This window comes from Ictalurus furcatus, chromosome 6, assembly GCF_023375685.1.
Source record: "Ictalurus furcatus strain D&B chromosome 6, Billie_1.0, whole genome shotgun sequence".
Lineage (NCBI taxonomy): Eukaryota > Metazoa > Chordata > Actinopteri > Siluriformes > Ictaluridae > Ictalurus > Ictalurus furcatus.
The window spans coordinates 5,646,150-5,668,469 of NC_071260.1; the positions used below are offsets into that span (position 1 = coordinate 5,646,150).

Consider the following 22,320-nt stretch of genomic DNA (forward strand, 5'->3'; position numbering starts at 1 on the left):
TGTGAAATATAACATATTGGAGGAGGTCGGGCAATTGATTATATGAGTTTGTTAGAAAAACCACTTTCCTTTGCTCCTAGCGCCTTCTGAAGCGCTGTATAGCGTTTTGAGCGTATAAAGAGCACAAGTGTGTATGGGGACCCAGGATAAATGGGAACTAGTTTTCTTATTGTACTTTTGATGAAAAGTGACTTTCTAGACATAAAATGTCACTTTTTTTCACCTTATAACACGTTATCATCAACTTTTACATTTTAATGTAAACAATCAAATTTCGTAATATTTTAGGTCAGAAACATTTCATAGTACTATATTATGTGTAAATATGTGAAAAATATCATATTGGAGTAGGTCGGGCAATTGATTATATGAGTTTGTTAGAAAAACCACTTTCCTTTGCTCCTAGCGCCTTCTGAAGCGCTGTATAGCGTTTTGAGCGTATAAAGAGCACAAGTGTGTATGGGAACACAGGATAAATGTGAACTAGTTTTCTTATTGTACTTTTGATGAAAAGTGACTTTCTAGACATAAAATGTCACTTTTTTCACCTTATCACACTTTATAATCAACTTATACATTTTAATGTAAACAATGATATTTCGTAATATTATAGGTCAGAAACATTTCATAGTACTATATTATGTGTAAATATGTGAAATATAACATATTGGAGGAGGTCGGGCAATTGATCATATGAGTTTGTTAGAAAAACCACTTTCCATTGCTCCTAGCGCCTTCTGAAGCGCTGTATAGCGTTTTGAGCGTATAAAGAGCACAAGTGTGTATGGGGACCCAGGATAAATGGGAACTAGTTTTCTTATTGTACTTTTGATTTAAAGTGACTTTCTAAACATAAAATGTCACTTTTTTCACCTTATCACAGTTTATCATCAACTTTTACATTTTAATGTAAACAATGATATTTCGTAATATTATAGGTCAGAAACATTTCATAGTACTATATTATGTGTAAATATGTGAAAAATATCATATTGGAGTAGGTCGGGCAATTGATTATATGAGTTTGTTAGAAAAACCACTTTCCTTTGCTCCTAGCGCCTTCTGAAGCGCTGTATAGCGTTTTGAGCGTATAAAGAGCACAAGTGTGTATGGGGACACAGGATAAATGGGAACTGGTTTTCTTATTGTACTTTTGATGAAAAGTGACTTTCTAGACATAAAATGTCACTTTTTTCACCTTATCACACTTTATCATCAACTTTTACATTTTAATGTAAACAATGATATTTCGTAATATTATATGTCAGAAACATTTCATAGTACTATATTATGTGTAAATATGTGAAAAATATCATATTGGAGTAGGTCGGGCAATTGATTATATGAGTTTGTTAGAAAAACCACTTTCCTTTGCTCCTAGCGCCTTCTGAAGCGCTGTATAGCGTTTTGAGCGTCTAAAGAGCACAAGTGTGTATGGGGACCCAGGATAAATGGGAACTAGTTTTCTTATTGTACTTTTGATGAAAAGTGACTTTCTAGACATAAAATGTCACTTTTTTTCACCTTATCACACTTTATCATCAACTTTACATTTTAATGTAAACAATCAAATTTCGTAATATTTTAGGTCACAAACATTTCATAGTACTATATTATGTGTAAATATGTGAAAAATATCATATTGGAGTAGGTCGGGCAATTGATTATATGAGTTTGTTAGAAAAACCACTTTCCTTTGCTCCTAGCGCCTTCTCAAGCGCTGTATAGCGTTTTGAGCGTATAAAGAGCACAAGTGTGTATGGGGACACAGGATAAATGGGAACTGGTTTTCTTATTGTACTTTTGATGAAAAGTGACTTTCTAGACATAAAATGTCACTTTTTTTCACCTTATAACACGTTATCATCAACTTTTACATTTTAATGTAAACAATGATATTTCGTAATATTATAGGTCAGAAACATTTCATAGTACTATATTATGTGTAAATATGTGAAATATAACATATTGGAGGAGGTCGGGCAATTGAGCATATGAGTTTGTTAGAAAAACCACTTTCCATTGCTCCTAGCGCCTTCTGAAGCGCTGTATAGCGTTTTGAGCGTCTAAAGAGCACAAGTGTGTATGGGGACCCAGGATAAATGGGAACTAGTTTTCTTATTGTACTTTTGATGAAAAGTGACTTTCTAGACATAAAATGTCACTTTTTTTCACCTTATAACACGTTATCATCAACTTTTACATTTTAATGTAAACAATGATATTTCGTAATATTTTAGGTCACAAACATTTCATAGTACTATATTATGTGTAAATATGTGAAAAATAACATATTGGAGTAGGTCGGGCAATTGATTATATGAGTTTGTTAGAAAAACCACTTTCCTTTGCTCCTAGCGCCTTCTCAAGCGCTGTATAGCGTTTTGAGCGTATGAAGAGCACAAGTGTGTATGGGGACACAGGATAAATGGGAACTAGTTTTGCTATTGTACTTTTGATGAAAAGTGACTTTCTAGACATAAAATGTCACTTTTTTCACATTATCACACTTTATCATCAACTTTTACATTTTAATGTAAACAATGATATTTCGTAATATTATAGGTCAGAAACATTTCATAGTACTATATCATGTGTAAATATGTGAAAAATAACATATTGGAGTAGGTCGGGCAATTGATTATATGAGTTTGTTAGAAAAACCACTTTCCTTTGCTCCTAGCGCCTTCTCAAGCGCTGTATAGCGTTTTGAGCGTATAAAGAGCACAAGTGTGTATGGGGACACAGGATAAATGGGAACTGGTTTTCTTATTGTACTTTTGATGAAAAGTGACTTTCTAGACATAAAATGTCACTTTTTTCACCTTATCACACTTTATCATCAACTTTTACATTTTAATGTAAACAATGATATTTCGTAATATTATATGTCAGAAACATTTCATAGTACTATATTATGTGTAAATATGTGAAAAATATCATATTGGAGTAGGTCGGGCAATTGATTATATGAGTTTGTTAGAAAAACCACTTTCCTTTGCTCCTAGCGCCTTCTGAAGCGCTGTATAGCGTTTTGAGCGTATAAAGAGCACAAGTGTGTATGGGGACCCAGGATAAATGGGAACTAGTTTTCTTATTGTACTTTTGATGAAAAGTGACTTTCTAGACATAAAATGTCACTTTTTTTCACCTTATCACACTTTATCATCAACTTTACATTTTAATGTAAACAATCAAATTTCGTAATATTTTAGGTCACAAACATTTCATAGTACTATATTATGTGTAAATATGTGAAAAATATCATATTGGAGTAGGTCGGGCAATTGATTATATGAGTTTGTTAGAAAAACCACTTTCCTTTGCTCCTAGCGCCTTCTCAAGCGCTGTATAGCGTTTTGAGCGTATAAAGAGCACAAGTGTGTATGGGGACACAGGATAAATGGGAACTGGTTTTCTTATTGTACTTTTGATGAAAAGTGACTTTCTAGACATAAAATGTCACTTTTTTTCACCTTATAACACGTTATCATCAACTTTTACATTTTAATGTAAACAATGATATTTCGTAATATTATAGGTCAGAAACATTTCATAGTACTATATTATGTGTAAATATGTGAAATATAACATATTGGAGGAGGTCGGGCAATTGAGCATATGAGTTTGTTAGAAAAACCACTTTCCATTGCTCCTAGCGCCTTCTGAAGCGCTGTATAGCGTTTTGAGCGTCTAAAGAGCACAAGTGTGTATGGGGACCCAGGATAAATGGGAACTAGTTTTCTTATTGTACTTTTGATGAAAAGTGACTTTCTAGACATAAAATGTCACTTTTTTTCACCTTATAACACGTTATCATCAACTTTTACATTTTAATGTAAACAATGATATTTCGTAATATTTTAGGTCACAAACATTTCATAGTACTATATTATGTGTAAATATGTGAAAAATAACATATTGGAGTAGGTCGGGCAATTGATTATATGAGTTTGTTAGAAAAACCACTTTCCTTTGCTCCTAGCGCCTTCTCAAGCGCTGTATAGCGTTTTGAGCGTATGAAGAGCACAAGTGTGTATGGGGACACAGGATAAATGGGAACTAGTTTTGCTATTGTACTTTTGATGAAAAGTGACTTTCTAGACATAAAATGTCACTTTTTTCACATTATCACACTTTATCATCAACTTTTACATTTTAATGTAAACAATGATATTTCGTAATATTATAGGTCAGAAACATTTCATAGTACTATATCATGTGTAAATATGTGAAAAATAACATATTGGAGTAGGTCGGGCAATTGATTATATGAGTTTGTTAGAAAAACCACTTTCCTTTGCTCCTAGCGCCTTCTCAAGCGCTGTATAGCGTTTTGAGCGTATAAAGAGCACAAGTGTGTATGGGGACACAGGATAAATGGGAACTGGTTTTCTTATTGTACTTTTGATGAAAAGTGACTTTCTAGACATAAAATGTCACTTTTTTCACCTTATCACACTTTATCATCAACTTTTACATTTTAATGTAAACAATGATATTTCGTAATATTATAGGTCAGAAACATTTCATAGTACTATATTATGTGTAAATATGTGAAATATAACATATTGGAGGAGGTCGGGCAATTGATTATATGAGTTTGTTAGAAAAACCACTTTTCTTTGCTCCTAGCGCCTTCTGAAGCGCTGTATAGTGTTTTGAGCGTATAAAGAGCACAAGTGTGTATGGGGACACAGGATAAATGGGAACTGGTTTTCTTATTGTACTTTTGATGAAAAGTGACTTTCTAGACATAAAATGTCACTTTTTTCACCTTATCACACTTTATCATCAACTTTTACATTTTAATGTAAACAATGATATTTCGTAATATTATAGGTCAGAAACATTTCATAGTACTATATTATGTGTAAATATGTGAAATATAACATATTGGAGGAGGTCGGGCAATTGATTATATGAGTTTGTTAGAAAAACCACTTTCCTTTGCTCCTAGCGCCTTCTGAAGCGCTGTATAGCGTTTTGAGCGTATAAAGAGCACAAGTGTGTATGGGGACCCAGGATAAATGGGAACTAGTTTTCTTATTGTACTTTTGATGAAAAGTGACTTTCTAGACATAAAATGTCACTTTTTTTCACCTTATAACACGTTATCATCAACTTTTACATTTTAATGTAAACAATCAAATTTCTTAATATTTTAGGTCAGAAACATTTCATAGTACTATATTATGTGTAAATATGTGAAAAATATCATATTGGAGTAGGTCGGGCAATTGATTATATGAGTTTGTTAGAAAAACCACTTTCCTTTGCTCCTAGCGCCTTCTGAAGCGCTGTATAGCGTTTTGAGCGTATAAAGAGCACAAGTGTGTATGGGGACACAGGATAAATGGGAACTGGTTTTCTTATTGTACTTTTGATGAAAAGTGACTTTCTAGACATAAAATGTCACTTTTTTCACCTTATCACACTTTATCATCAACTTTTACATTTTAATGTAAACAATGATATTTCGTAATATTATAGGTCAGAAACATTTCATAGTACTATATTATGTGTAAATATGTGAAAAATATCATATTGGAGTAGGTCGGGCAATTGATTATATGAGTTTGTTAGAAAAACCACTTTCCTTTGCTCCTAGCGCCTTCTGAAGCGCTGTATAGCGTTTTGAGCGTATAAAGAGCACAAGTGTGTATGGGGACACAGGATGAATGGGAACTAGTTTTGCTATTGTACTTTTGATGAAAAGTGACTTTCTAGACATAAAATGTCACTTTTTTCACCTTATCACACGTTATCATCAACTTTTACATTTTAATGTAAACAATGATATTTCGTAATTTTATAGGTCAGAAACATTTCATAGTACTATATTATATGTAAATATGTGAAATATAACATATTGGAGGAGGTCGGGCAATTGATTATATGAGTTTGTTAGAAAAACCACTTTCCTTTGCTCCTAGCGCCTTCTGAAGCGCTGTATAGCGTTTTGAGCGTATGAAGAGCACAAGTGTGTATGGGGACTCAGGATAAATGGGAACTAGTTTTGCTATTGTACTTTTGATGAAAAGTGACTTTCTAGACATAAAATGTCACTTTTTTCACCTTATCACACGTTATCATCAACTTTTACATTTTAATGTAAACAATCAAATTTCGCAATATTTTAGGTCACAAACATTTCATAATACTATATTATGTGTAAATATGTGAAAAATATCATATTGGAGTAGGTCGGGCAATTGATTATATGAGTTTGTTAGAAAAACCACTTTCCTTTGCTCCTAGCGCCTTCTGAAGCGCTGTATAGCGTTTTGAGCGTATGAAGAGCACAAGTGTGTATGGGGACACAGGATAAATGGGAACTAGTTTTGCTATTGTACTTTTGATGAAAAGTGACTTTCTAGACAAAAAATGTCACTTTTTTCACATTATCACACGTTATCATCAACTTTTACATTTTAATGTAAACAATGATATTTCGTAATATTATAGGTCAGAAACATTTCATAGTACTATATCATGTGTAAATATGTGAAAAATAACATATTGGAGTAGGTCGGGCAATTGATTATATGAGTTTGTTAGAAAAACCACTTTCCTTTGCTCCTAGCGCCTTCTGAAGCGCTGTATAGCGTTTTGAGCGTATGAAGAGCACAAGTGTGTATGGGGACACAGGATAAATGGGAACTGGTTTTCTTATTGTACTTTTGATGAAAAGTGACTTTCTAGACATAAAATGTCACTTTTTTCACCTTATCACACTTTATCATCAACTTTTACATTTTAATGTAAACAATGATATTTCGTAATATTATAGGTCAGAAACATTTCATAGTACTATATTATGTGTAAATATGTGAAAAATATCATATTGGAGTAGGTCGGGCAATTGATTATATGAGTTTGTTAGAAAAACCACTTTCCTTTGCTCCTAGCGCCTTCTGAAGCGCTGTATAGCGTTTTGAGCGTATGAAGAGCACAAGTGTGTATGGGGACACAGGATAAATGGGAACTGGTTTTCTTATTGTACTTTTGATGAAAAGTGACTTTCTAGACATAAAATGTCACTTTTTTCACCTTATCACACTTTATCATCAACTTTTACATTTTAATGTAAACAATGATATTTCGTAATATTATAGGTCAGAAACATTTCATAGTACTATATTATGTGTAAATATGTGAAAAATATCATATTGGAGTAGGTCGGGCAATTGATTATATGAGTTTGTTAGAAAAACCACTTTCCTTTGCTCCTAGCGCCTTCTGAAGCGCTGTATAGCGTTTTGAGCGTATAAAGAGCACAAGTGTGTATGGGAACACAGGATAAATGGGAACTAGTTTTCTTATTGTACTTTTGATGAAAAGTGACTTTCTAGACATAAAATGTCACTTTTTTTCACCTTATCACACGTTATCATCAACTTTTACATTTTAATGTAAACAATCAAATTTCGTAATATTTTAGGTCAGAAACATTTCATAGTACTATATTATGTGTAAATATGTGAAAAATATCATATTGGAGTAGGTCGGGCAATTGATTATATGAGTTTGTTAGAAAAACCACTTTCCTTTGCTCCTAGCGCCTTCTGAAGCGCTTTATAGCGTTTTGAGCGTATAAAGAGCACAAGTGTGTATGGGGACACAGGATAAATGGGAACTAGTTTTGCTATTGTACTTTTGATGAAAAGTGACTTTCTAGACATAAAATGTCACTTTTTTCACTTTATCATCAACTTTTACATTTTAATGTAAACAATGATATTTCGTAATATTATAGGTAAGAAACATTTCATAGTACTATATTATGTGTAAATATGTGAAAAATATCATATTGGAGTAGGTCGGGCAATTGATTATATGAGTTTGATAGAAAAACCACTTTCCTTTGCTCCTAGCGCCTTCTGAAGCGCTGTATAGCGTTTTGAGCGTATGAAGAGCACAAGTGTGTATGGGGACACAGGATGAATTGGAACTAGTTTTGCTATTGTACTTTTGATGAAAAGTGACTTTCTAGACATAAAATGTCACTTTTTTCACATTATCACACTTTATCATCAACTTTTACATTTTAATGTAAACAATGATATTTCGTAATATTATAGGTCAGAAACATTTCATAGTACTATATCATGTGTAAATATGTGAAAAATAACATATTGGAGTAGGTCGGGCAATTGATTATATGAGTTTGATAGAAAAACCACTTTCCTTTGCTCCTAGCGCCTTCTGAAGCGCTGTATAGCGTTTTGAGCGTATAAAGAGCACAAGTGTGTATGGGGACACAGGATAAACGGGAACTAGTTTTGCTATTGTACTTTTGATGAAAAGTGACTTTCTAGACATAAAATGTCACTTTTTTCACATTATCACACTTTATCATCAACTTTTACATTTTAATATAAACAATGATATTTCGTAATATTATAGGTCAGAAACATTTCATAGTACTATATCATGTGTAAATATGTGAAAAATAACATATTGGAGTAGGTCGGGCAATTGATTATATGAGTTTGTTAGAAAAACCACTTTCCTTTGCTCCTAGCGCCTTCTCAAGCGCTGTATAGCGTTTTGAGCGTATAAAGAGCACAAGTGTGTATGGGGACACAGGATAAATGGGAACTGGTTTTCTTATTGTACTTTTGATGAAAAGTGACTTTCTAGACATAAAATGTCACTTTTTTCACCTTATCACACTTTATCATCAACTTTTACATTTTAATGTAAACAATGATATTTCGTAATATTATAGGTCAGAAACATTTCATAGTACTATATTATGTGTAAATATGTGAAATATAACATATTGGAGTAGGTCGGGCAATTGATTATATGAGTTTGTTAGAAAAACCACTTTCCTTTGCTCCTAGCGCCTTCTGAAGCGCTGTACAGCGTTTTGAGCGTATAAAGAGCACAAGTGTGTATGGGGACACAGGATAAATGGGAACTAGTTTTCTTATCGTACTTTTGATGAAAAGTGACTTTCTAGACATAAAATGTCACTTTTTTCACCTTATGACACTTTATCATCAACTTTTACATTTTAATGTAAACAATGATATTTCGTAATATTATAGGTCAGAAACATTTCATAGTACTATTTTATGTGTAAATATGTGAAAAATAACATATTGGAGGAGGTCGGGCAATTGATTATATGAGTTTGTTAGAAAAACCACTTTCCTTTGCTCCTAGCGCCTTCTGAAGCGCTGTATAGCGTTTTGAGCGTATAAAGAGCACAAGTGTGTATGGGGACACAGGATAAATGGGAACTAGTTTTCTTATTGTACTTTTGATGAAAAGTGACTTTCTAGACATAAAATGTCACTTTTTTTCACCTTATCACACGTTATCATCAACTTTTACATTTTAATGTAAACAATCAAATTTCGTAATATTTTAGGTCAGAAACATTTCATAGTACTATATTATGTGAAAAATACCATATTGGAGTAGGTCGGGCAATTGATTATATGAGTTTGTTAGAAAAACCACTTTCCTTTGCTCCTAGCGCCTTCTCAAGCGCTGTATAGCGTTTTGAGCGTATAAAGAGCACAAGTGTGTATGGGGACACAGGATAAATGGGAACTAGTTTTCTTATTGTACTTTTGATGAAAAGTGACTTTCTAGACATAAAATGTCACTTTTTTTCACCTTATCACACGTTATCATCAACTTTTACATTTTAATGTAAACAATCAAATTTCGTAATATTTTAGGTCAGAAACATTTCATAGTACTATATTATGTGAAAAATACCATATTGGAGTAGGTCGGGCAATTGATTATATGAGTTTGTTAGAAAAACCACTTTCCTTTGCTCCTAGCGCCTTCTCAAGCGCTGTATAGCGTTTTGAGCGTATAAAGAGCACAAGTGTGTATGGGGACACAGGATAAATGGGAACTAGTTTTCTTAATGTACTTTTGATGAAAAGTGACTTTCTAGACATAAAATGTCACTTTTTTCACCTTATCACACTTTATCATCAACTTTTACATTTTAATGTAAACAATGATATCTCGTAATATTTTAGGTCAGAAACATTTCATAGTACTATATTATGTGTAAAAATGTGAAAAATAACATATTGGAGTAGGTCGGGCAATTGATTATATGAGTTTGTTAGAAAAACCACTTTCCTTTGCTCCTAGCGCCTTCTGAAGCGCTGTATAGCGGTTTGAGCGTATAAAGAGCACAAGTGTGTATGGGGACACAGGATAAATGGGAACTAGTTTTCTTATTGTACTTTTGATGAAAAGTGACTTTCTAGACATAAAATATCACTTTTTTTCACCTTATAACACGTTATCATCAACTTTTACATTTTAATGTAAACAATCAAATTTCGTAATATTTTAGGTCAGAAACATTTCATAGTACTATATTATGTGTAAAAATGTGAAAAATAACATATTGGAGTAGGTCGGGCAATTGATTATATGAGTTTGTTAGAAAAACCACTTTCCTTTGCTCCTAGCGCCTTCTGAAGCGCTGTATAGCGTTTTGAGCGTATAAAGGGCATCAGTGTGTATGGACACACAGGATGAATGGGAACAAGTTTTGTTTACATTTACATTTACATCTATTCACTTAGGAGACGCTTTTATCCAACGCGACTTACAAATGAGAAAGATACAAGCAAAGCGATATCAAGCAGAGAAAATACAAGAAGTGCTACCATACGAGATCTATTAATTGAATTCCAGATGAAGCAAAGTGCAGAGTAGAGGTGTAAGTGCATTTTTTTTTTCTTTTTTTAATTATGAGTTTGTTAGGTGTTCACAGAAGAGGTGGGTCTTTAGCTGTTTTTTGAAGATGGTGAGAGATTCTGCGGTCCGGATTGAGATTTGAAGTGCATTCCACCACTGAGGAACATTTAGTGTGAAGGTTTTGGAATGGGACCTTGTGCCACGCTGAGTTGGAACTGCTAAACGTCGGTCGCTAATCGATCGCAGATTGCGAGAGGGAACGTAGGCCTTCAGGAGAGAGTTGAGGTAGGAGGGTGCTGTTCTTGACAAGGTCTTGTAGGTGAGCATCAAGGCCTTGAACTTGATGCGGGCAGCTACAGGAAGCCAGTGGAGGGAGATGAAGAAGGGTGTGACATGGGTTCTCTTGGACTGGTTGAAGACGAGGTGCGCTGCAGCATTCTGAATCATCTCAAGGGGTTTGATGGAGCTGGCTGGGAGGCCTGAAAGCAGTGAGTTGCAGTAGTCCAGTTTAGAGATAACAAGAGCCTGGACTAGAATCTGTGTAGCCTGTTTGGTGATGTAGGGTCGGATTTTCTTGATGTTGTAAAGGATGAACCTACAGGACCTTGCAGTTGCTGAGATATGGTCTGCAAAGGTCAAGCCATCATCAAGAATCACCCCAAGGTTCCTGGCCGTCCTGGTTGGCATGACTGTGAGTGAGCCGAGGTGTACGGTGAAGTTGTGGTTGATTGAGGGACAGGCTGGGATGACGAGAAGCTCAGATTTTGCCAGGTTAAATTTAAGATGGTTTCCTTCATCCAGACCGAGATGTCCGAAAGGCAAGCAGAGATGCGTGCAGAGACGGATGGATCGTCAGGCTGGAAGGACAAATGGAGCTGGGTGTCATCAGCATAGCAATGATATGAGAAGCCATGAGACTCAATCACCTGCCCTAGAGATGTGGTGTAGATAGAAAAGAGGAGTGGACCCAGAACTGACCCCTGTGGAACGCCAGTTTTGAGTTGCTGAGTTTCAGAAATACCTCCCCTCCATGATACCTTGAAGGATCTGTCAGAGAGATAGGATTCCACCCAGCGCAGAACTGTTCCAGTGATGCCCAGGCTGGAGAGAGTTGACAGGAGGATCTGATGGTTCACAGTGTCGAAAGCAGCAGAGAGGTCAAGTAGGATGAGGACTGATGATCTAGAGGTTGCTCTTGCTAGTCGTAAGGCTTCAGTGACGGAAAGCAGAGCAGTCTCCGTGGAGTGGTTGCGCTTGAAGCCAGACTGCTTGGTGTCCAGGAGGTTGTTCTGTGTGAGAAAATTTGAGAGTTCATTAAAAACGGCTCTTTCAAGAGTTTTCGAAAGAAAAGGGAGTAGGGAAACAGGTCTGTAGTTGTCAACTATAGCAGGGTTGAGTGATGGTTTTTTAAGCAGTGGGGTAACCTGGGCTTGCTTAAATGAGGTAGGGTATGTGCCAGTAGAGAGCGATGTGTTAAAGATGTGTGTGAGTGCAGGTAATAGTGTGGGAGAGATGGACTGAAGAAGGTGAGAAGGGATAGGGTCAAGAGGACAGGTTGTGGGATGGCTAGAGAGGAGGAGTTTAGAGACATCAGAGAGGAGAGAGAAGGAAGTCAGTTGGGAGTTACCCGGAGGAGGAGTCAGTCTATGCATGTCTGGGGTTGAGAACAGGTTTCTGATTGATGTAACCTTGTTGGTAAAGAAAGTCGCAAAGTCATCTGCAATGAGAGAAGTAGGGGAAGGGGGAGGAGGGGGACAGAGTAGAGAGGAAAAGGTTTTGAAAAGAATGCGGGTGTTGGGAGAACTAAGAATCTTCTCTTTGTTATGGTACTTTTGATGAAAAGTGACTTTCTACACTTCAAATGTCACTTTTTTCAACTTATCATACTTTATCATCAAGTTTTACATTTTAATGTAAACAATCATATTTCGTATTATTTTAGGTCAGAAAAATTTCATAGTATTACATGATGTCTAACTATGTGAAAAAAATCATATTGGAGTACGTCGGGCAATTGATTATGTGAGTTTGTTAGAAAAACCACTTTCCTTTGCTCCTAGCGCCTTCTGAAGCGCTGTATAGCGTTTTCAGCGTATAAAGAGCATCAGTGTGTATGGACACACAGGATGAATGGGAACAAGTTTTGTTATGGTACTTTTGATGAAAAGTGACTTTCTGCACTTCAAATGTCACTTTTTTCAACTTATCATACTTTATCATCAAGTTTTACATTTTAATGTAAACAATGATATTTCGTAATATTTTAGGTCAGAAACATTTCATAGTACTATATTATGATTAACTATGTGAACAGAATCATATTGGAGTACGTCGGGCGATTGATTATATGAGTTTGTTAGAAAAACCACTTTCCTTTGCTCCTAGCGCCTTCTGAAGCGCTGTATAGCATTTTCAGCGTATGAAGAGCATCAGTGTGTATGGACACACAGGATGAATGGGAACAAGTTTTGTTATGGTACTTTTGATGAAAAGTGACTTTCTACACTTTCAATTCAATTCAATTTTATTTGTATAGCGCTTTTTACAATAGACATTGTCTCAAAGCAGCTTTACAGAAATATCAACATGGTATACAGATATTAAAGGTGTGAATTTATCCCAACTGAGCAATCCACTGAGTGGCGACGGTGGCAAGGAAAAACTCCCTAAGATGTTTTAAGAGGAAGAAACCTTGAGAGGAACCCGACTCAGAAGGGAACCCATCCTCATCTGGGTAACAACAGTTAGTGTGAAATATTTCATTATGGATTTATATGAAGTCTGTATGGCCTTAGGAGCAGCCGCAGTCCCAGCAGTCTGGAATTAGAGAAGATTTGAGCTCCATCCAGAGGCAGAAAGGATCTGGATCTCTAGTATCTCCATAAATTCGTGTGGGGCTCGGCGAAAGGAGAGAGGGAGAAAAAAAGATTATTATGACTGCGAAGTAGTAGAACAGAATCTAGTCAGGGTAGGCTTGAGTAAACAAATACGTTTTAAGCCTAGACTTTAACACTGAGACTGTGTCTGAGTCCCGAACACTAATTGGAAGACTGTTCCATAACTGTGGGGCTCTATAAGCAAAAGCTCTCCCCCCTGCTGTAGCCTTCACTATTCGAGGTACCGTCAAATAGCCTGCATCTTTTGATCTAAGTAGGCGTGGCGGATCATATAAAACCAAAAGGTCGCTTAGATATTGTGGCGCAAGACCGTTTAGTGCTTTATAGGTTAATAAAAGTATTCTGGACTAACTGGAGCTTATTTATATTCCTACTGGAACATCCAGACAGGAAGGCATTACAGTAATCTAATCTAGAGGTGACGAATGCATGAACTAGTATTTCCGCATCATGTAGTGACAATATGTTTCTTATTTTAGAAATATTTCTGAGATGAAAGAAAGCTATCCTAGTAATATTATCTACATGAGCATCAAATGATAGGCTGGAGTCAATAATTACTCCAAGGTCTTTAACTGCTGTACATGATGAAACAGAAAGACCATCCAGAGTAACCATGTGATCAGAAAGATTACTTCTAGCTACACGTGGGCCTAATAAAAGTATTTCTGTTTTATCAGAATTAAGTAGAAGGAAGTTAGTTAACATCCAACGTCTAATGTCCTTTACACAATCCTCAACTTTACTAAGCTTCTGTCTGTCCTCTGGCTTCGCTGAAACATACAACTGTGTATCATCAGTATAACAGTGGAAGCTAATTCCATGTTTACGAATAATTTGACCTAGGGGTAGCATATATAAAGTAAAGAGCAGTGGGCCTAAAACAGAACCCTGTGGAACTCCAAAAGTAACCTCAGTACGCATGGAGAAATCACCATTTACATCTACGAACTGATAACGATCTGTCAGATAAGACCTGAGCCAGGAGAGGACTGTTCCCTTAATACCAAGAACATTTTCTAATCTATCAAGGAGAATAGTGTGATCTATAGTATCAAAAGCTGCACTAAGGTCGAGTAACACAAGCAGCGAGACACAACCCTGATTGTAGGTCAGTAGAAGGTAATTTACTACTTTAACTAACACTGTCTCTGTGCTATGATGAGGTCTAAATCCTGACTGATACATTTCATGAATGTTGTTCCTATCTAAGTACGAGCATAACTGCTTTGCTACAACCTTTTCTAAAATCTTAGAGATGAAGGGGACTACAGCTGTCTATAGCTGGACAATTGAGACGGGTCAAGATCAGGTTTTTTAATCAAGGGTTTAATAACTGCTAATTTAAGTGATTTAGGTGCATAGCCAGTGCTTAAGGAAGAACTGATTATATTTAAAAGTGGTTCAATTACTCCTGGTCAAATCTGTTTAAGCAAACATGTAGGTACGGGATCTAGTATGCAAGTTGATGAATTGGCTGAAGAGCTTAATGTAGCTAGTTCGGTCTCTCTAAGCGGAGCAAAACACTCTAAACATTGATCTGATATTGCTACATTGTCATGTAATGGGTTTGTTACAGTACTGTCCGGTTTTAATTTAATGGCCTGTATTTCACGTCTAATATTTTCAACCTTATCAATGAAAAATTTCATGAAATCTTCACTGCTATGTAATGATTGAGTGTTTCTCTCTGTAGTGGTTTAATTCCTAGTTAATTTTGCTACTGTGTTGAAAAGGAATCTAGAATTGTTTTTGTTGTCTCCTATTAAGGTGGAGAAATAGATTTTTCTAGCATCGCCAAGAGATTTCCTATATTTCATTAGGCTCTCCTTCCATGCTGTTTGAAATATCACCAGTTTGGTTTGACGCCATTTACGTTCTAATTGTCGAGTTGTCTGTTTTAAGGTTCGCGTTTGATCGTTATACCAGGGTGCTAATGTTTTTTCTCTAATTATTTTCCTTTTGAGTGGAGCCACTCTATCTAGCGTGTAGCGGAGTGTTGACTCCAAGCTTTCAGTCGCCTGATCGAGTTCTATGGGATCTGATGGTGATCACAATCTAATTGATGTTCCTGCGAGGTTATTTATGAAGCTCGGTGCAGTAGCTGATGTGTAGGTACGTTTTACGCGGTAGCGAGGCGAGGTGGAAATATTACGATCAATACGTATTATGAACGAGATAAGATAATGGTCTGAGACAACTTCAGACTGCGGAAAAATTATAATATTTTCTATACTTAGTCCGTATGTTAGTATGAGGTCAAGAGTGTGACCACCATTATGAGTAGGCCCGATTACGTTCTGATTAATCCCTACTGCATCTAAGATGGACACAACCGCTAATCTTAGAGGGTCTTCCAGGTTATCAAAATGAATATTAAAGTCTCCGACGATTAATGCTTTATCTACAGACACAACCAGGTTTGAGACAAAGTCTGCAAATTCACTAAGAAATTCAGTATATGGCCCTGGGGGTCTGTAAATAATAATTAGAGGAATTGACATTTTTTGTGGCTACATAACTTATACTGGTATAAAGAATTTCCAAAGAATTACATTTATGCTTAGGTTTTTGTGTGACGACTAGATTTTTACTATGGATGAGACCAACACCTCCTCCTCTACCAGTTGAACGAGGCTGATGTACATAACTATATCCAGGAGGACTGGCTTCATTTAATGCTATGTACTCGTTTGGTTTAATCCAAGTTTCTGTTAAACACATTAAATTACATTCCTGATCAGTAATGATGTCGTTAACAATAAGAGCCTTAGACGCAAGAGATCTAATGTTTAATAGTCCTAGCCTCAGATCAAAAGTGCTGGCTGTGCATTCAATATGATTTAATTTTATGTTAATTAGGTTACGAAGATAGACTTTCCGAGATTTTCTATATATTTGTATAGCTTGGGGAACAAACACAGTCTCTATAGTATGTATTACCGGTGCCAGATTTTTAATTGAACATTGATTATACTGAATGTTGTTATTATTGGAAGATGTACTTACGGTAGGCAGTCACTTGGAGTGTAGCGCCTTGGAGATGTTGTCTGACAGCAGTTCCGCTCCAAGGCTGCTGGGGTGCAGGCCATCAGGACGAAACAACCTAGGACGCTCCGAGAACAGATTCCGGTTATTGACAAACACCAGATTCTGCTCATTACACCAAGAGACTAACCAATCATTAATGCTAGAAGTCTACTGAACTTTTCTGCTCCACGTCTTTATGTGGGAAGAGGTCCAGAGACGATGATCTTCGCGGTGGGTGATCTGCCTCGTACCGTCTCGATCAGGCTGTAGAAGTCCCTCTTCAGAACCTCCGTCTGCCGCAGCCTGGTGTTGTTCGTCCCCGCGTGCAGCACAACCGCTCCAATGCGCTCATCCTTCTTCAGGATCCCGGATACCTGCGCAGCGACATCAAGGACACAAGCACCAGAAAAACAGTGTGTGCGCACCTTACCTTTAGATGAGGCTACACGGACGTTCCGCACAATGGAGTCCCCGAAGATCACAGCGTTGGGTCTGGTCTGACGGAGAGGGGCGAAGCGGTTCCTGGTTGGAATCTCGAACACCGGAGGTGGAGAGGGTCCAGCCCGTGCCTTCTGCCGCTGGTTCACCCAAGGCCCGAGGTGTGTTGGCGCCGGCGTGACGGAGACCACGGCTGGGAAAGTCCTAGGTGCACGGTCCCTGCACAGAGAAACACACAGCGTAGAGGGGCTGGGAGTGGAAATACCACGCTGTGTGCTTACCTTGGATATGTGGGAAGAGGCACAAGATGTTTCCAGCGCAGTTTGTCGCTCCAGCAGCTGGATCTGCTTGTTGAGTAGGCCGCGGATCTGCTTCTCCACATCCTCCAGTTCCAGCTGCACCATGTGAAGCTCGAGCGAGTCCTCATCTGCACTCAAAACCGGAGAGACAGCAGACATATTTGTTTTTTAAACAGAACAGCGGTAAATGAGAAATGTGAAACGTAAACAAGGCTAGCGGTAGGTGATGCTAGCGGGCTACGGGCTACAAGCTAGTCGCAAGCTAGTCGCGGATGTTCGTAAAAAAAAACAAAAAAAAAAACAGATCAAATTTAGCGACAGCGCAACGTTACGATTGTTTTATCTAAAGTAGTGACAGTTATATTTGTATAATGTAAGGTAAATAATTTTAAAGTATAGAGATTAGAAGAAATTAATGAAATAGCGTTAGCTCAAAGGGTGCTGCTTCCTCAGTGACACTTCAGGTTGCCAGATACTCTGAGCTCCAAATCCAAATGTGACACTTCAAATGTCACTTTTTTCACCTTATCATACTTTATCATCAAGTTTTACATTTTAACGTAAACAATCATATTTCATATCATTTGAAGTCAGAAACATGTCATAGTATTAGCTGCTTGAAAATCGCTGTATGGTGCATTGAGCGTCTGAAGAGCCACAGTGTGTATGGACACACAGGACGAATGTGAACAAGTTTTGTTAGGGCACATTTGATGAAAAGTGACTTTCTACACTAAAATTTACTTTTTTTTTCACTTTATAGATGTTAAGGTAAACAATCATATTTCTTATCATTTTAGGTCAGAAACATGTCATAGTACTATATTATGTCATAAATATGTGAAAAATATCATATTAGAGGTCTTCATGCAATTAATTATATGACTTTGTTAGAAAATCCACTTTCCTTCGCTCCCAGCCGCTTGAAAATCGCTGTATAGTGTTTGCAGAGCTCTGGTGTGTATGGACAAACAGGACGAATGTGAACAAGTTTTGTTAGGGCACATCTGATGAAAAGTGACTTTCTACATTTCAATTTTCACTCTTTTCACTTTTTGTCAACTTATAGATTTCATGGTAAACAGTCATATTTCATATCATTTTAGGTCAGATACATGCCATAGTATTAAATTATGTCATAAATATGTGAAAAATATCATATTAGAGAAGTTCACTCAATTAATTATATGAGATTGTTAGAAAAACCCCTTTCCTTCGCTCCCAGCCGCTTGAAAATCGCTGTATGGTGCATTGAGCGTCTGAAGAGCCACAGTGTGTATGGACATGCAGGACGAATGTGAACATGTTTTGTTAGGGCACATTTGATGAAAAGTGACTTTCTACACTTCAATTTTCACTTTTTTCACCCTGTAGATTTTAATGTAAACAATCATATTTCGTATCATTTTAGGTCACAAACATGTCATAGTACTATATTATGTCATAAATATATGAAAAATATCATATTAGAGGAATTCACGAAATTAATAATATGAGTTTGTTGGAAAAAGCACTTTCCTTCGCTCCTAGCCGCTTGAAAATCACGGTATAGCGTTTTGAGCATCTGAAGAGCAACAGTGTGTAGGGACACGCAGGACGAATGTGATCAAGTTTTGTTATGGCACATTTGATGGAAAGGGACTTTCTACACTTCAATTTTCACTTTTTTCACTTCATTTAGAACTTATAGACTTTAAGGTAAACAATCATATTTCGTGTCATTTTAAGTCAGAAACATGTCATAGTATTACCATACATTAATATTATATCTTTCACTGGTTTATGACTAAATATGATTCTTTGACATGTTTATAACTTATGTGTTTCACATGTTTATGAGATATTTCACGTTTATGACTCAATATGAAATGTTTGACTTCTTTATGACATCATACTATGATGTGTTTCACATGTTTATGACTCAATATGAGCTGTTTCACTTGATGATTTAATATGATTCGTTTCACATGTTTATGATTCAGTATGAGATATTTCACATTTAAGACTCAATATGAGATGTTTCACTTGTTATACTATGATGTGTTTACACATATTTGGTTCACTTGAATTGTCACTTTTTTCACCTTAATCATACTTTATCAACTTATATATTTTAAGGTAAACAATCATATTTTGTATCATTATAGGTGAGAAATTTGTCGAAATATGTGAAAAATATCATATTAGATTACTTCATGCAATTAATTATATGAGATTGTTAGAAAAACCACTTTCCTTCGCTCCCAGCCGCTTGAAAATCGCTGTATAGCGTTTGCAGAGTACTGGTGTGTATGGACACACAGGACGAATGTGAACAAGTTTTGTTAGGACTCATTTGATGAAAAGTGACTTTCTACACTTCAATTTTCACTTTTTTCACTTTTTATCAACTTATAGATTTTATGGTAAACAATCATATTTCATATCATTTTAAGTCATAAACATGTCATAGTATTACATAATGTCTCAAATATGTGAAAAATATCATATTGGACGACATCACGCAATATGAGTTTGTTAGAAAAAACCCTTTCCTTCGCTCCCAGCCGCTTGAAAATCGCTGTATAGCACATTGAGCGTCTGAAGAGCCACAGTGTGTATGGACACGCTGGACGAATGTGAGCAAGTTTTGTCAGGGCACATTTGATGGAAAGGGACTTTCTACACTTCAATTGACATTTTTTTCACTTTATAGATGTTAAGGTAAACAATCATTTTTCGTATCATTTTAGGTCAGAAACATGTCATAGTACTATATTATGTCATAAATATGTGAAAAATATCATATTAGAGGAGATACTACATACTACATCTCATACATGAGATGTTTGACTTCTTTTTGACTTAAAATGATACTATGATGTGTTTCACATGTTTATGACTTAATGTGAGATGCTTCACTTGTTTACGTCTTAATATGATTCTTTGACATTTTATAACTTATGTGTTTCACATATTTATGACTCAGTATGAGATATTTCACGTTTATGACTCAATATGACATGTTTGACTTCTTTATGACATCATACTATGATGTGTTTCACGTTTATGACTCAATATGAGATGTTTGACTTCTTTATCACTTAAAATGAATCTTTAACATGTTTATGACGTAATATATGTTTCACTTGATTATGATTTAACATGATTCTATGACATGTTCATGATTTAATATGATACTATGAACTGTTTCACGTTTATGACTCAATATGAGATGTTTGACTTGTTTATCACTTAAAATGAATCTTTAACATGTTTATTACTTAATATGATTCCTTGATGTGTTTCATATGTTTATGACTCAATATAAGATGTTTCACTTGTTAATGACTTAGTATGAGATGGTTCACTTGTTTATGTCTTAATATGATTCTTTGACATGTTTATAACTTAGTATGATACTATGATGTGTTTCATATGTTTATGACTCAATATGAGATGTTTCACTTGTTTATGACTTAATATGAGATGGTTCACCGGTTTATGTCTTAATATGATTCTTTGACATGTTTATAACTTACTACGTGTTTCACATGTTTATTAGATATTACACGTTTATGACTCAATATGACATGTTTGACTTCTTTAAGACAGCATCCTATGATGTGTTTCACATGTTTATGACTCAATATGAGATGTTTGACTTCTTTATGACTTAAAATGATACTATGATGTGTTTCACATGTTTATGACTCAATATGAGATGTTTGATGTGTTTATGAATTAAAATGAATCTTTAGCATGTTATTGACTTAATATGAGATGTGTCACTTGTTTATGACTCAATATGAGATGGTTCACTTTATGTCTTAATGTGATTCTTTGACATGTTTAGAACTTACTATGATACTATGATGGGTTTCACATGTGTATGAGATATTTCACGTTTATGACTCAATATGAGATGCTTCACTTGTTTATGACTCAATATGAGATGTTTGACTTCTTTATGACTTATAATGATACTATGATGCGTTTCACATGTATATGATTCAATATGAGATGGTTCACTGGTTTACGACTAAATACGATTCTTTGACATGTTCTAACATGATACCTTGAGGTGTTTCACATGTTTATTACTCAATATGATTTCTTTCACCAGTTTATGACTCAATATGAGATGTTTCACTTGTTTATGACTCAATATGAGATGGTTCACTTGTTTATGAATTAATGTGATATGTTTCACTTGTTTATGCTTAATATGATACCATGACATATTTCACGTTATTGACTTAATATGAGAAGGTTGACTTATCAATTAATATGATTCTTTTACATGTTTGTAACTTAATATTATACTATGATGTGTTTCACATGTTTATGACTCAATATTAGACGTTTCACATGTTTATGACTTAATATGATACATATATGTGTTTCACATGTTTATGACTCAATATGAGATGTTTGACTTCTTTAGGACTTAATATGATACATAGATGTGTTTCACATGTTTATGACTCAATATGAGATGTTTCACTTATCAATTAATATGATTCTTTTACATGTTTGTAACTTAATATTATACTATGATGTGTTTCACATGTTTATGACTCAATATTAGACGTTTCACATGTTTATGACTTAATATGATACATAGATGTGTTTCACATGTTTATGACTCAATATGAGATGTTTGACTTCTTTAGGACTTAATATGATACATAGATGTGTTTCACATGTTTATGACTCAATATGAGATGTTTCACTTTTTTAGGACTTAATATGATACGTTTCACTTGATTATGACTTGAATATGATTTTTTGACATGTTTATAACAATATGATACCTTGAGGTGTTTCACATGTTTATAACTCAATATGATTTATTTCACCAGTTTATGACTCATGAGATGGTTCACTTGTTTATGCTTAATATGATACCATGACATATTTCACGTTATTGACTTAATATGAGATGGATGACTTATCACTTAATATTATTCTTTGACGTGTGT

At 35.4% G+C, this 22,320-nt stretch overlaps 1 protein-coding gene across 2 annotated transcripts; it reads right to left on the reverse strand.

Moving 5' to 3' along the window:
- Window positions 1-13,204: 13,204 nt before the first annotated feature.
- Window positions 13,205-17,942, reverse strand: LOC128608524 (uncharacterized). 2 transcript variants are annotated; one of them, XM_053626296.1, is made up of 2 exons: window positions 16,871-17,942; window positions 13,205-16,695 (listed from the first exon to the last, which is right to left on the reverse strand). In XM_053626296.1, the coding sequence occupies exons 1-2, from the start codon at window positions 17,513-17,515 to the stop codon at window positions 16,681-16,683; spliced, it is 660 nt and encodes a 219-aa protein (XP_053482271.1). In that variant the 5' UTR covers window positions 17,516-17,942; the 3' UTR covers window positions 13,205-16,680. The 2 variants fall into 2 exon arrangements, with proteins under 2 accessions (XP_053482271.1, XP_053482270.1); XM_053626295.1 differs by having other exon boundaries at window positions 16,797-17,942.
- Window positions 17,943-22,320: the final 4,378 nt, after the last annotated feature.

Coding starts and splice junctions, on each gene's coding strand:
- LOC128608524 (XM_053626295.1), bottom strand. CDS start 17,515: ATGTCTGCTGTCTCTCCGGTTTTGAGTGCAGATGAGGACTCGCTCGAG.